The following is a 12,975-nucleotide window of genomic DNA, read 5'->3' on the forward strand; positions in this document are numbered from 1 at the left end:
GGCGTGTCCGCCCGCCACCCCCAGCCCCACCACAGCGTGTCCGCCCACCCCCTCCAGCCCCACCACGGCGTGTCCGCCCGCCACCCCCAGCCCCACCACAGCGTGTCCGCCCACCCCCTCCAGCCCCACCACGGCGTGTCCGCCCGCCACCCCCAGCCCCACCACAGTGTGTCTGCCCCCCCCTCCAGCCCCACCACGGCGTGTCCACCCACCCCCTCCAGCCCCACCACGGCGTGTCCGCCCGCCACCCCCAGCCCCACCACGGCGTGTCCGCCCACCCCCTCCAGCCCCAACACGGCGTGTCCGCCCGCCACCCCCAGCCCCACCACGGCGTGTCCGCCCGCCCCTCCAGCCCCACCACGGCGTGTCCGCCCGCCACCCCCAGCCCCACCACGGCGTGTCCGCCCGCCCCCTCCAGCCCCACCACGGCGTGTCCGCCCACCCCCTCCAGCCCCACCACGGCGTGTCCGCCCACCCCCTCCAGCCCCACCACGGCGTGTCCGCCCACCCCCTCCAGCCCCACCACTGCGTGTCCGCCCGCCACCCCCAGCCCCACCACGGCGTGTCCGCCCGCCCCCTCCAGCCCCACCACGGCATGTCCGCCCGCCCCCTCCAGCCCCACCACGGCGTGTCCGCCCGCCCAGGCCCCACCACGGCGTGTCCGCCCGCCCCCTCCAGCCCCACCACGGCGTGTCCGCCCGCCCCCCCCAGCCCCACCACGGCGTGTCCGCCCGCCCCCTCCAGCCCCACCACAGTGTGTCCATCCCCCCAGCCCCACCACGGCGTGTCCGCCCGCCCCCTCCAGCCCCACCACAGTGTGTCCATCCCCCCAGCCCCACCACGGCGTGTCCGCCCACCACCCCCAGCCCCACCACAGTGTGTCCGCCCACCCCCTCCAGCCCCACCACAGTGTGTCCATCCCCCCAGCCCCACCACGGCGTGTCCGCCCACCACCCCCAGCCCCACCACAGTGTGTCCGCCCACCCCCTCCAGCCCCACCACAGTGTGTCCATCCCCCCAGCCCCACCACAGTGTGTCCGCCCACCCCCTCCAGCCCCACCACGGCGTGTCCGCCCGCCCCCCCCAGCCCCACCACGGCGTGTCCGCCCACCACCCCCAGGCCCCACCACGGCGTGTCCGCCCACCCCCCCAGCCCCACCACGGCGTGTCCGCCCACCACCCCCAGGCCCCACCACGGCGTGTCCGCCCACCCCCCCAGCCCCACCACGGCGTGTCCGCCCACCCCCCCAGCCCCACCACGGCGTGTCCGCCCACCACCCCCAGGCCCCACCACGGCGTGTCCGCCCACCCCCCCAGCCCCACCACGGCGTGTCCGCCCACCACCCCCAGGCCCCACCACGGCGTGTCCGCCCGCCCCCCCCAGCCCCACCACGGCGTGTCCGCCCACCACCCCCAGGCCCCACCACGGCGTGTCCGCCCACCCCCCCAGCCCCACCACGGCGTGTCCGCCCGCCCCCTCCAGCCCCACCACGGCGTGTCCGCCCACCCCCCCCAGCCCCACCACGGCGTGTCCGCCCACCCCCTCCAGCCCCACCACGGCGTGTCCGCCCGCCCCCTCCAGCCCCACCACGGCGTGTCCGCCCACCCCCTCCAGCCCCACCACGGCGTGTCCGCCCACCCCCTCCAGCCCCACCACGGCGTGTCCGCCCACCCCCTCCAGCCCCACCACGGCGTGTCCGCCCACCACCTCCAGCCCCACCACGGCGTGTCCGCCCACCCCCTCCAGCCCCACCACGGCGTGTCCGCCCACCACCTCCAGCCCCACCACAGCGTGTCCGCCCAGCCCCACCACGGCGTGTCCGCCCACCCCCTCCAGCCCCACCACGGCGTGTCCGCCCACCCCCCCCAGCCCCACCACGGCGTGTCCGCCCACCACCTCCAGCCCCACCACGGCGTGTCCGCCCACCACCTCCAGCCCCACCACGGCGTGTCCGCCCGCCACCCCCAGCCCCACCACGGCGTGTCCGCCCGCCACCCCCAGCCCCACCACGGCGTGTCCGCCCACCACCTCCAGCCCCACCACGGCGTGTCCGCCCGCCACCCCCAGCCCCACCACGGCGTGTCCGCCCACCCCCTCCAGCCCCACCACGGCGTGTCCGCCCACCCCCTCCAGCCCCACCACGGCGTGTCCGCCCGCCACCCCCAGCCCCACCACGGCGTGTCCGCCCGCCCCCTCCAGCCCCACCACGGCGTGTCCGCCCGCCACCCCCAGCCCCACCACGGCGTGTCCGCCCACCACCTCCAGCCCCACCACGGCGTGTCCGCCCGCCACCCCCAGCCCCACCACGGCGTGTCCGCCCGCCACCCCCAGCCCCACCACGGCGTGTCCGCCCACCACCTCCAGCCCCACCACGGCGTGTCCGCCCGCCACCCCCAGCCCCACCACGGCGTGTCCGCCCACCCCCTCCAGCCCCACCACGGCGTGTCCGCCCACCCCCTCCAGCCCCACCACGGCGTGTCCGCCCGCCACCCCCAGCCCCACCACGGCGTGTCCGCCCACCCCCTCCAGCCCCACCACGGCGTGTCCGCCCGCCACCCCCAGCCCCACCACGGCGTGTCCGCCCACCCCCTCCAGCCCCACCACTGCGTGTCCGCCCGCCCCCTCCAGCCCCACCACGGCGTGTCCGCCCACCCCCTCCAGCCCCACCACGGCGTGTCCGCCCGCCCAGGCCCCACCACGGCGTGTCCGCCCGCCACCTCCAGCCCCACCACGGCGTGTCCGCCCGCCACCCCCAGCCCCACCACGGCGTGTCCGCCCGCCACCCCCAGCCCCACCACGGCGTGTCCGCCCGCCACCTCCAGCCCCACCACGGCGTGTCCGCCCGCCACCCCCAGCCCCACCACGGCGTGTCCGCCCACCCCCTCCAGCCCCACCACGGCGTGTCCGCCCGCCACCTCCAGCCCCACCACGGCGTGTCCGCCCGCCACCTCCAGCCCCACCACGGCGTGTCCGCCCGCCACCTCCAGCCCCACCACGGCGTGTCCGCCCGCCACCTCCAGCCCCACCACGGCGTGTCCGCCCGCCACCTCCAGCCCCACCACGGCGTGTCCGCCCGCCCCCTCCAGCCCCACCACGGCGTGTCCGCCCACCACCTCCAGCCCCACCACGGCGTGTCCGCCCACCACCCCCAGGCCCCACCACGGCGTGTCCGCCCACCCCCTCCAGCCCCACCACGGCGTGTCCGCCCACCACCTCCAGCCCCACCACGGCGTGTCCGCCCGCCACCCCCAGCCCCACCACGGCGTGTCCGCCCGCCACCTCCAGCCCCACCACGGCGTGTCCGCCCACCACCTCCAGCCCCACCACGGCGTGTCCGCCCACCACCCCCAGCCCCACCACGGCGTGTCCGCCCACCACCTCCAGCCCCACCACGGCGTGTCCGCCCACCCCCTCCAGCCCCACCACGGCGTGTCCGCCCACCACCTCCAGCCCCACCACGGCGTGTCCGCCCACCCCCTCCAGCCCCACCACAGCGTGTGCGCCCGCCACCCCCAGCCCCACCACGGCGTGTCCGCCCACCCCCTCCAGCCCCACCACAGTGTGTCCGCCCACCCCCTCCAGCCCCACCACGGCGTGTCCGCCCACCACCTCCAGCCCCACCACGGCGTGTCCGCCCACCACCTCCAGCCCCACCACGGCGTGTCCGCCCACCACCCCCAGCCCCACCACGGCGTGTCCGCCCACCACCCCCAGCCCCACCACGGCGTGTCCGCCCACCACCTCCAGCCCCACCACGGCGTGTCCGCCCGCCACCTCCAGCCCCACCACGGCGTGTCCGCCCGCCACCTCCAGCCCCACCACGGCGTGTCCGCCCGCCACCTCCAGCCCCACCACGGCGTGTCCGCCCACCACCCCCAGCCCCACCACGGCGTGTCCGCCCGCCACCTCCAGCCCCACCACGGCGTGTCCGCCCACCCCCTCCAGCCCCACCACGGCGTGTCCGCCCACCCCCTCCAGCCCCACCACGGCGTGTCCGCCCACCACCCCCAGCCCCACCACGGCGTGTCCGCCCACCACCTCCAGCCCCACCACGGCGTGTCCGCCCACCACCTCCAGCCCCACCACGGCGTGTCCGCCCGCCACCTCCAGCCCCACCACAGTGTGTCCGCCCGCCCAGGCCCCACCACAGCCTCTGCACCCCCCCAGCCCCAGAGCGTGTCCGCACCCCCCCAAGCATTTCTGCACCCCCTCCAGCCCCACCACAGCGTGTGTGCCCCCCCGCCCCCAGCCCCACCACAGTGTGTCGCCCCTGCCAGCCCCATCACAGCATGTTCGCCCCCCCTAACCCCACCCCCATCCTCACCACAGCATTATCCCCCCCAGCCCCACCACAGCGAGTTCACCTCCCCCAGCCCCACCACAGCCTGTTTCACCCCCGCCCAGCCCCACCACAGCATGTTCGCACCCAGCCCCACCCACAAGCCCCACTACATCATGTTGCCTCACCTGCCCCGCCACAGCGTATTCCACCCTCCCGCCCCCCTCACGGATGTAGCCGGCCATCTAAATTGCAACATTCCGCTGGGCAGGAGGGGTTGTAACAATTTGGCCGTAGAAATTCTCAGGATATGGACGTCGCTGGCCAGACCAGCATTTATTGTCCATCCCTCATTGCCTGACAGAAGATGGATGTGAGCTGCCTTGTTGATTCCAACTGAGTAGCTTGAGGGTAGTTAAGAGTCGACCACATTCCTGAGAATGGGAGTCAGGTGGAAGCCATACTGTGTATAAATAACAGGACTTCCTTCCCTGGAGGAATTTCTGAGTCAAATGGGTTTCTGCGGCATTTTGGTCGCTTCACTAGCTGCTGTCATGGTGGGATTTGAACTCTTCACCGGTCAAGGTCACTTGATTGCCAACGAGTCCGGTAACATGACCACTCTGCCAGCACACCTCACAGTTCATCGGCAGGCAGGAGTGCCATGGCTCTGGGTTAGCACTGCTGCCTCACGGCACCGAGGTTCCAGGTTCGATCCCGGCTCTGGGTCACTGTCCGTGTGGAGTTTGCACATTCTCCCCGTGTTTGCGTGGGTTTCGCCCCCACAGCCCAAAGATGTTAGGTGGATTGGCCACGCTAAATTGCCCCTTAATTGGAAAAAATGAGTTGGGTACACTAAATTTATTTATAAAAAGAAGTGCCATGGCTCTGTTCATTTGAACAAAACTACAACTGTGAACCACCCCAGGGCCCACTGAAGAGTGTGCAGTATTCAAAAGCTGCCATTACAACCTTCAAAAATAATCAGTTGAACCTGTTCGCCCCTCTTCAGTGAAAGAGACAAGAGAGAGAGAGAAATAGAGAAATACCTGCAAGTGGAATGGATAAGCTTTATCTCCAAACTTCCTTGCTAAAAGCTCTTGCAACTTAGTTTGGGGTTTTTGCTTTTCCCCCGAAGGAGATGGATAGACTTGCACCGTGGACAAGTACAGGTCTCTTCTGAACTTTAACCCGCAAACATCTATATCCTCGCGTCCGTAGCGGAATGAACAGAGCAGTCTGCAAAAAACTGAAACACGAGTCAGAAATAATAGCGGCCTGTCGTCAGCAGCGAACAACGTTCAATATAATTTCCAAGAGCCAGCATAGACTCGATGGGCCGAATGGCCTCCATCTGCCTGTAAATTCTATGATTTTATGATAACCAGTCTCAAACAACAAACATGGCATACTGAGGTCTCACACATGGCTTCCTGTGCTCCGAATTCTTAATTCCAGCAGTCCCACCAATTCTCCGTCCCACCTGCGGCTCACAAAATCCCATTGTGCTCATTTTGCAATAATTGCGGGCATTTATGAGCATAGGGCTACCCCACCAGCCACTGAGATTGTGAAAGTGATCCATTAAAGCTTCAGCAAATATAGTTTAATACCCACTTTGCGGTACTACTCTAGATACTGGGGCAAGCCTCCCTCTATTGCTGTGTTGGAAAGCAAGAGAAAAGATTTATAAATCACACAGCTAGGTGACCTGTGAAAAGAGGAAGGGAGGGAAGGAGAACCATGCACTGACAAAATAACGAGGGAATGTCTTTGAAATTAAAACAGAAAATATTCAGCAGATCAGGCAGCATCTGTGGACAGAAACAGAGTTCCATCGCGCACGGACCTTCAATAATCAAAGCTTTTACAGCTATTGGATCGGCTGCGAACTGCTCAAAGGTGCAACTAATTGGGGTGGTAGGTTGGAGTGTCAATTTGAGAATATCAACATGGGAAACTGTGGTATCTTCAGTCTATTAGAACCAACATCTTAATTCAAAGACGGAAGAGACTCGAGCAGGTAATTGACTGGCCCAGTGTTTTGGTGTTGCACAGCCAAGCTACACCCGAACCAAGAGACTCAAAGGTTGGCCAGGGGCTTCATCTGCAACTCCAGGCTGAGCTGGTCACATGACAGTGTAAAATGTGAGGTAGTGTCCCCTCAGACCAAACACAAGAGGGGCCGTCTGGAGCAGGCTGAAATCACAGCATAATTGGGGGAGCATTCGGCTCCTCCTGGCTCCACCTGAATAACATCCTTTTTATAAATTAAGTAATATAAATGAAAGGTGGCTGAAGAACAACAGTACTGATGTTGGTTCAGCTGATTCGGAACTCCATTAGCATCGTCAAACCGGTACCAAGTATATAGTATATTCTAGGACCCTTATACTCTGTTTACAACATCTGCCTATGATGCCTAAAGTTAAGCCTCAGGAATTTAACAATGTGATCAATAGCAGGGTGAAAGTTGGGTGCAGAATGTTCCAGTGTTAAATTGGTACCCGGTTTGTAGCTCAAAGTGGGAGTACCAATGTATGCCCTAACACCTCCATGGTATCGCCCATTCACACTTACAAATGTGAGGATGTATATGCTTGCAGAAGACATTGTTTGTCCATATATGTGCAGGACTCATTGAGTGCACATATGAGCAAGACACAAGAGGGCATAAATGAATCTTGAGAAGTTGACGAAAGTGTATTATACCGAATTGACCACGTGTTTTACACTGAACCTGATTGTCTCTTTCAAAATAAGTACTCAGAGTGTGTGAGGGTACAGTGTGTGAGGGTTTAGTGTGTGGGGGTTCAGTGCATGAGGGTTCAGTGCGTGAGGGTTTAGTGTGTGAGGGTTCAGTGCGTGAGGGTTCAGAGTGCGTGAGGTTTCAGAGTGTGTGAGAGTACAGAGTGTGAGGGTTAAAATTGTGAGGGTTCATAGTTTGGAGGTTCAGCATGTGTGAGGGTTCAGAGTGTGTGAAGGTTCATAATGTGAGAGAGGGTTCAGAGAGTGTGGAGAGGGTTCAGAAAGTGTGAGCGGGTTCAGAGAGTGTGTGGGAGTTCAGAACGTGTGAAAGGATGAATGTCCCTAAATGTAAGGAGGGTGAATGAGCATTGAGTATGAATATGCATGGTCAGTGTATCTGCGAGGGTTCAGTGTATCTGCGAGGGTTCAGTGTATCTGCGAGAGTTCAGTGTATCTGCGAGGGTTCAGTGTATCTGCAAGGGTTCAGTGTATCTGCGAGTGTTTAGTATATCTGCGAGGGTACAGTGTATCTGTGAGGGTTCAGTGTATCTGCGAGGGTTTGGTGCACCTGCAAGGGTTCAGTGTACCTGCGAGGGTTCGGTGTATCTGCGAAGGTTTAGTGTATCTGCGAGGGTTCAGTGTATCTGCAAGGGTTCAATGTATCTGCGAGGGTTCAGTGTATCTGCGAGGGTTCGGTGTATCTGCAAGGGTTCAGTGTATCTGCAAGGGTTCAGTATATCTGCAAGGGTTCAGTGTATCTGCGAGGGTTCGGTGTATCTGTGAGGGTTCAGTGTATCTGCGAGGATTCAGTGTATCTGCGAGGGTTCAGTGTATCTGCAAGGTTTCAGTGTATCTGCGAGGGTTCAGTGTATCTGCGAGTGTTTAGTGTATCTACAAGGGTTCAGTGTATCCACGAGTGTTCAGTGTATCTGCGAGGGTTCAGTGTATCTGCGAGTGTTCAGTGTATCTGCGAGGGTTCAGTGTATCTGCAAGGGTTCAGTGTATCTGCAAGGGTTCAGTGTATCTGTGAGGGTTCAGTGTATCTGCAAGGTTTCAGTGTATCTGCGAGGGTTCAGTGTATCTGCAAAGGTTCAGTGTATCTGTGAGGGTTCAGTATATCTGCGAGGGTTCGGTGTATCTGTGAGGGTTCAGTGTATCTGTGACGGTTCAGTGTATCTGCGAGGGTTCAGTGTATCTGCAAGGGTTCGGTGTATCTGCGAGGGTTCAGAGTATCTGCGAGGGTTCAGTGTATCTGCGAGTGTTTAGTGTATCTACAAGGGTTCAGTGCATCCACGAGTGTTCAGTGTATCTGCGAGAGTTCAGTGTATCTGCGAGGGTTCAGTGTGCCTGCAGGGGTTCAGTGTATCTGCGAGGGTTCAGTGTAACTGCGAGTGTTCATTGTATCTGCAAGTGTTCAGTGTATCTGCGAGGGTTCAGTGTATCTGCGAGGGTTCAGTGTATCTGCGAGTGTTTAGTGTATCCGCAAAGGTTCAGTGTATCTGCGAGGGTTCAGTGTATCTGCGAGTGTTCAGTGTATCTGCGAGGGTTCAGTGTATCTGCAAGGGTTCAGTGTATCTGCAAGGGTTCAGTGTATCTGTGAGGGTTCAGTGTATCTGCAAGGTTTCAGTGTATCTGCGAGGGTTCAGTGTATCTGCAAAGGTTCAGTGTATCTGTGAGGGTTCAGTATATCTTCGAGGGTTCGGTGTATCTGTGAGGGTTCAGTGTATCTGTGACGGTTCAGTGTATCTGCGAGGGTTCAGTGTATCTGCAAGGGTTCGGTGTATCTGCGAGGGTTCAGAGTATCTGCGAGGGTTCAGTGTATCTGCGAGTGTTTAGTGTATCTACAAGGGTTCAGTGCATCCACGAGTGTTCAGTGTATCTGCGAGTGTTCAGTGTATCTGCGAGGGTTCAGTGTGCCTGCGGGGGTTCAGTGTATCTGCGAGGGTTCAGTGTAACTGCGAGTGTTCAGTGTATCTGCAAGTGTTCAGTGTATCTGCGAGGGTTCAGTGTATCTGCGAGGGTTCAGTGTATCTGCGAGTGTTTAGTGTATCCGCAAAGGTTCAGTGTATCTGTGAGGGTTCAGTATATCTGCGAGAGTTCGGTGTATCTGTGAGGGTTCAGTGTATCTGCGACGGTTCAGTGTATCTGCGAGGGTTCAGTGTATCTGCAAGGGTTCAGTGTATCTGCGAGGGTTCAGAGTATCTGCGAGGGTTCAGTGTATCCGCGAGTGTTTAGTGTATCTACAAGGGTTCAGTGCATCCACGAGTGTTCAGTGTATCGGCGAGGGTTCAGTGTATCTGCGAGTGTTCAGTGTATCTGCGAGAGTTCAGTGTGCCTGCGGGGGCTCAGTGTGCCTGCGGGGGCTCAGTGTATCTGCGAGGGTTCAGTGTAACTGCGAGTGTTCAGTGTATCTGCAAGTGTTCAGTGTATCTGCGAGGGTTCAGTGTATCTGCGAGGGTTCAGTGTATCTGCGAGTGTTTAGTGTATCTACAAGAGTTCAGTGTATCCACGAGTGTTCAGTGTATCTGCGAGGGTTCAGTGTATCTGCGAGTGTTCAGTGTATCTGCGAGGGTTCAGTGTACCTGCGGGGGTTCAGTGTATCTGCGAGGGTTTAGTGTAACTGCGAGTGTTCAGTGTACCTGCGGGGGTTCAGTGTATCTGCGAGGGTTCACTGTATATGCGAAGGTTCAGTGTATCTGGCAGTGTTTAGTGTATCTGCAAGTGTTCAGAGTATCTGCAAGGGTTCAGTGTATCTGCGAGGGTTCAGTGTATCTGTGAGTGTTCAATGTATCTACGAGGGTTCAGTGTATCTGCAAGGGTTCAGTGTATCTGCGAGTGTTTAGTATATCTGCGAGGGTTCAGTGTATCTGTGAGGGTCCAGTGTATCTGCGAGGGTTTGGTGTATCTGCGAGGGTTCAGTGTACCTGCGAGGGTTCGGTGTATCTGCGAGGGTTCAGTGTATCTGCGAGGGTTCAGTGTATCTGCAAGGGTTCAGTGTATCTGTGAGGGTTCAGTGTATCTGCGAGGGTTAGGTGTATCTGCAAGGGTTCAGTGTATCTGCAAGGGTTCAGTGTATCTGCGAGGGTTCAGTGTATCTGCGAGTGTTCAGTGTACCTGCGAGGGTTCAATGCACCTGCGGCGGTTCAGTGTATCTGCAAGGGTTCAGTGTATCTGCGAGTGTTCAGTGTATCTGCGAGGGTTCAGTGTATCTGCAAGGGTTCAGTGTATCTGCGAGTGTTTAGTATATCTGCGAGGGTTCAGTGTATATGTGAGGGTTCAGTGTATCTGCGAGGGTTTGGTGTATCTGCAAGGGTTCAGTGTACCTGCGAGGGTTCGGTGTATCTGCGAGGGTTCAGTGTATCTGCGAGGGTTCAGTGTATCTGCAAGGGTTCAGTGTATCTGCGAGGGTTCAGTGTATCTGCGAGGGTTCGGTGTATCTGCAAGGGTTCAGTGTATCTGCAAGGGTTCAGTGTATCTGCAAGGGTTCAGTGTATCTGCGAGGGTTCGGTGTATCTGTGAGGGTTCAGTGTATCTGCGAGGGATCAGTGTATCTGCGTGGGTTCAGTATATCTGCAAGGGTTCAGTGTATCTGCGAGGGTTCAGTGTATCTGCGAGTGTTTAGTGTATCTACAAGGGTTCAGTGTATCCACGAGTGTTCAGTGTAACTGCGAGGGTTCAGTGTATCTGCGAGTGTTCAGTGTATCTGCGAGGGTTCAGTGCACCTGCGGGGGTTCAGTGTATCTGCGAGGGTTCAGTGTAACTGCGAGTGTTCAGTGTATCTGCAAGGGTTCAGTGTATCTGCGAGGGTTCAGTGTATCTGCGAGGGTCCGGTGTATCTGCGAGTGTTTAGTGTATCTACAAGGGTTCAGTGTATCCACGAGTGTTCAGTGTATCTGCGAGGGTTCAGTGTATCTGCGACTGGTCAGTGTATCTGCGAGGGTTCAGTGTATCTGCAAGGGTTCAGTGTATCTGCAAGGGTTCAGTGTATCTGTGAGGGTTCAGTGTATCTGCAAGGGCTCAGTGTATCTGCGATGGTTCAGTGTATCTGCAAGGGTTCAGTGTATCTGTGAGGGTTCAGTGTATCTGCGAGGGTTCGGTGTATCTGTGAGGATTCAGTGTATCTGCGACGGTTCAGTGTATCTGCGAGGGATCAGTGTATCTGCAAGGGTTCTGTGTATCTGCGAGGGTTCAATGTATCTGAGAAGGTTCAGTGTATCTGCGAGTGTTTAGTGTATCTACAAGGGTTCCGTGTATCCACGAGTGTTCAGTGTATCTGCGAGGGTTCAGTGTATGTGCGAGTGTTCAGTGTATCTGCGAGGGTTCAGTGCACCTGCGGGGGTTCAGTGTATCTGCGAGGGTTCAGTGTAACTGCGAGTGTTCAGTGTATCTGCAAGGGTTCAGTGTATCTGCGAGGGTTCAGTGTATCTGCGAGGGTTCAGTGTATCTGCGAGTGTTTAGTGTATCTACAAGGGTTCAGTATATCCACGAGTGTTCAGTGTATCTACGAGGGTTCAGTGTATCTGCAAGTGTTCAGTGTATCTGCGAGGGTTCAGTGTACCTGCAAAGGTTCAGTGTACCTGCGAGGGTTCAGTGTAACTGCGAGTGTTCAGTGTACCTGCGGGGGTTCAGTGTATCTGCGAGGGTTCACTGTATCTGCGAAGGTTCAGTGTATCTGGCAGTGTTTAGTGTATCTGCAAGGGTTCAGTGTATCTGCAAGTGTTCAGTGTATCTGTGAGTGGTTCGTGGAACTGCGAGTGTTCAGTGTATCTGCAAGGGTTCAGTGTATCTGCGAGTGTTCAGTGTATCTGTGAGGGTTCAGTATATCTGTGTTGGTTCTGTGTATCTGTGAGGGTTCAGTGTATCTGCAAGGGTTCAGTGTATCTGCGAGGGTTCAGTGTATCTGCGAGGGTTCAGTGTATCTGCGAGGGTTCAGTGTATCTGCAAGGGTTCAGTGTATCTGCAAAGGTTCAGTGTATCTGCGAGTGTTCCGTGTATCTGTGAGTGTTTCGTGTATCTTCGAGTGTTCAGTGTATCTGTGTGGGTTCAGTGTATCTGCGAGGGTTCAGTGTGTCGGCGAGTGTTTAGTGTATCTACAAGGGTTCAGTGTATCTGCGAGTCTTCAGTGTATCTGCGAGGATTCAGTGTATCTGCGAGTGTTCAGTGTTTCTGCGAGGGTTCAGTGTATCTGTGAGGGTTCAGTGTATCTGCAAGGGTTCAGTGTATCTGCGAGGGTTCAGTGTAACTGCGAATGTTCAGTGTACCTGCGGGGGTTCAATTTCTCTGCCGTGATTTCACTGTATCTGTGAGTGTTTCGGGTATCTTCGAATGTTCAGTGTATCTGCAAGGGTTCAGTGTACTGCGGGGGTTCAGTGTATCTGCGAGGGTTCAGTGTAACTGCGAATGTTCAGTGTACCTGCGGGGGTTCAGTGTATCTGCGAGGGTTCACTGTATCTGCGAAGGTTCAGTGTATCTGCGAGTGTTTAGTGTATCTGCAAGTGTTTAGTGTATCTGCGAGGGTTCAGTGTTTCTGCGAGGGTTCAGTGTATCTGCGAGGGTTCAATTTCTCTGCCGTGATTTAGTGTATCTGTGAGGGTTCAGTTTATCTGCGTTGGTTCGGTGTATCTGTGAGGGTTCAGTGTATCTGCGTTGGTTCGGTGTATCTGTGAGGGTTCAGTGTATATGCGAGGGTTCAATTTCTCTGCCGTGATTTAGTGTATCTACGAGGGTTCAGTGTATCTGCGAGGGTTCAGTGTACCTGCGAGGGTTCAGTGTATCTGCGAGGGTTCAGTGTACCTGCGAGGGTTCAGTGTATCTGCAAGGGTTCAGTGTATCTGCGAGGGTTCAGTGTATCTGCGAGGATTCAGTGTATCTGCGAGGGTTCAGTGTACCTGCGAGGGTTCAGTGTATCTGCAAGGGTTCAGTGTATCTGCGAGGGTTCAGTGTATCT

The 12,975-nt window shown here is 58.6% G+C and overlaps 1 protein-coding gene across 1 annotated transcript in view; it reads right to left on the bottom strand.

The window, feature by feature from the left end:
• Nucleotides 1–12,975, bottom strand: part of LOC140389052 (S-arrestin-like) — a 155,161-nt gene that overhangs the window by 79,939 nt on the left and 62,247 nt on the right. Inside the window, exon 5 of the mRNA XM_072473212.1 lies at nucleotides 5,330–5,529. Within this exon, the coding sequence (XP_072329313.1) occupies nucleotides 5,330–5,529 (200 nt within the window). The remainder of the gene's footprint in view (nucleotides 1–5,329; nucleotides 5,530–12,975) is intronic.

This window comes from Scyliorhinus torazame, chromosome 14 (genome assembly GCF_047496885.1).
Source record: "Scyliorhinus torazame isolate Kashiwa2021f chromosome 14, sScyTor2.1, whole genome shotgun sequence".
NCBI classification, from domain to species: Eukaryota; Metazoa; Chordata; class Chondrichthyes; order Carcharhiniformes; family Scyliorhinidae; genus Scyliorhinus; species Scyliorhinus torazame.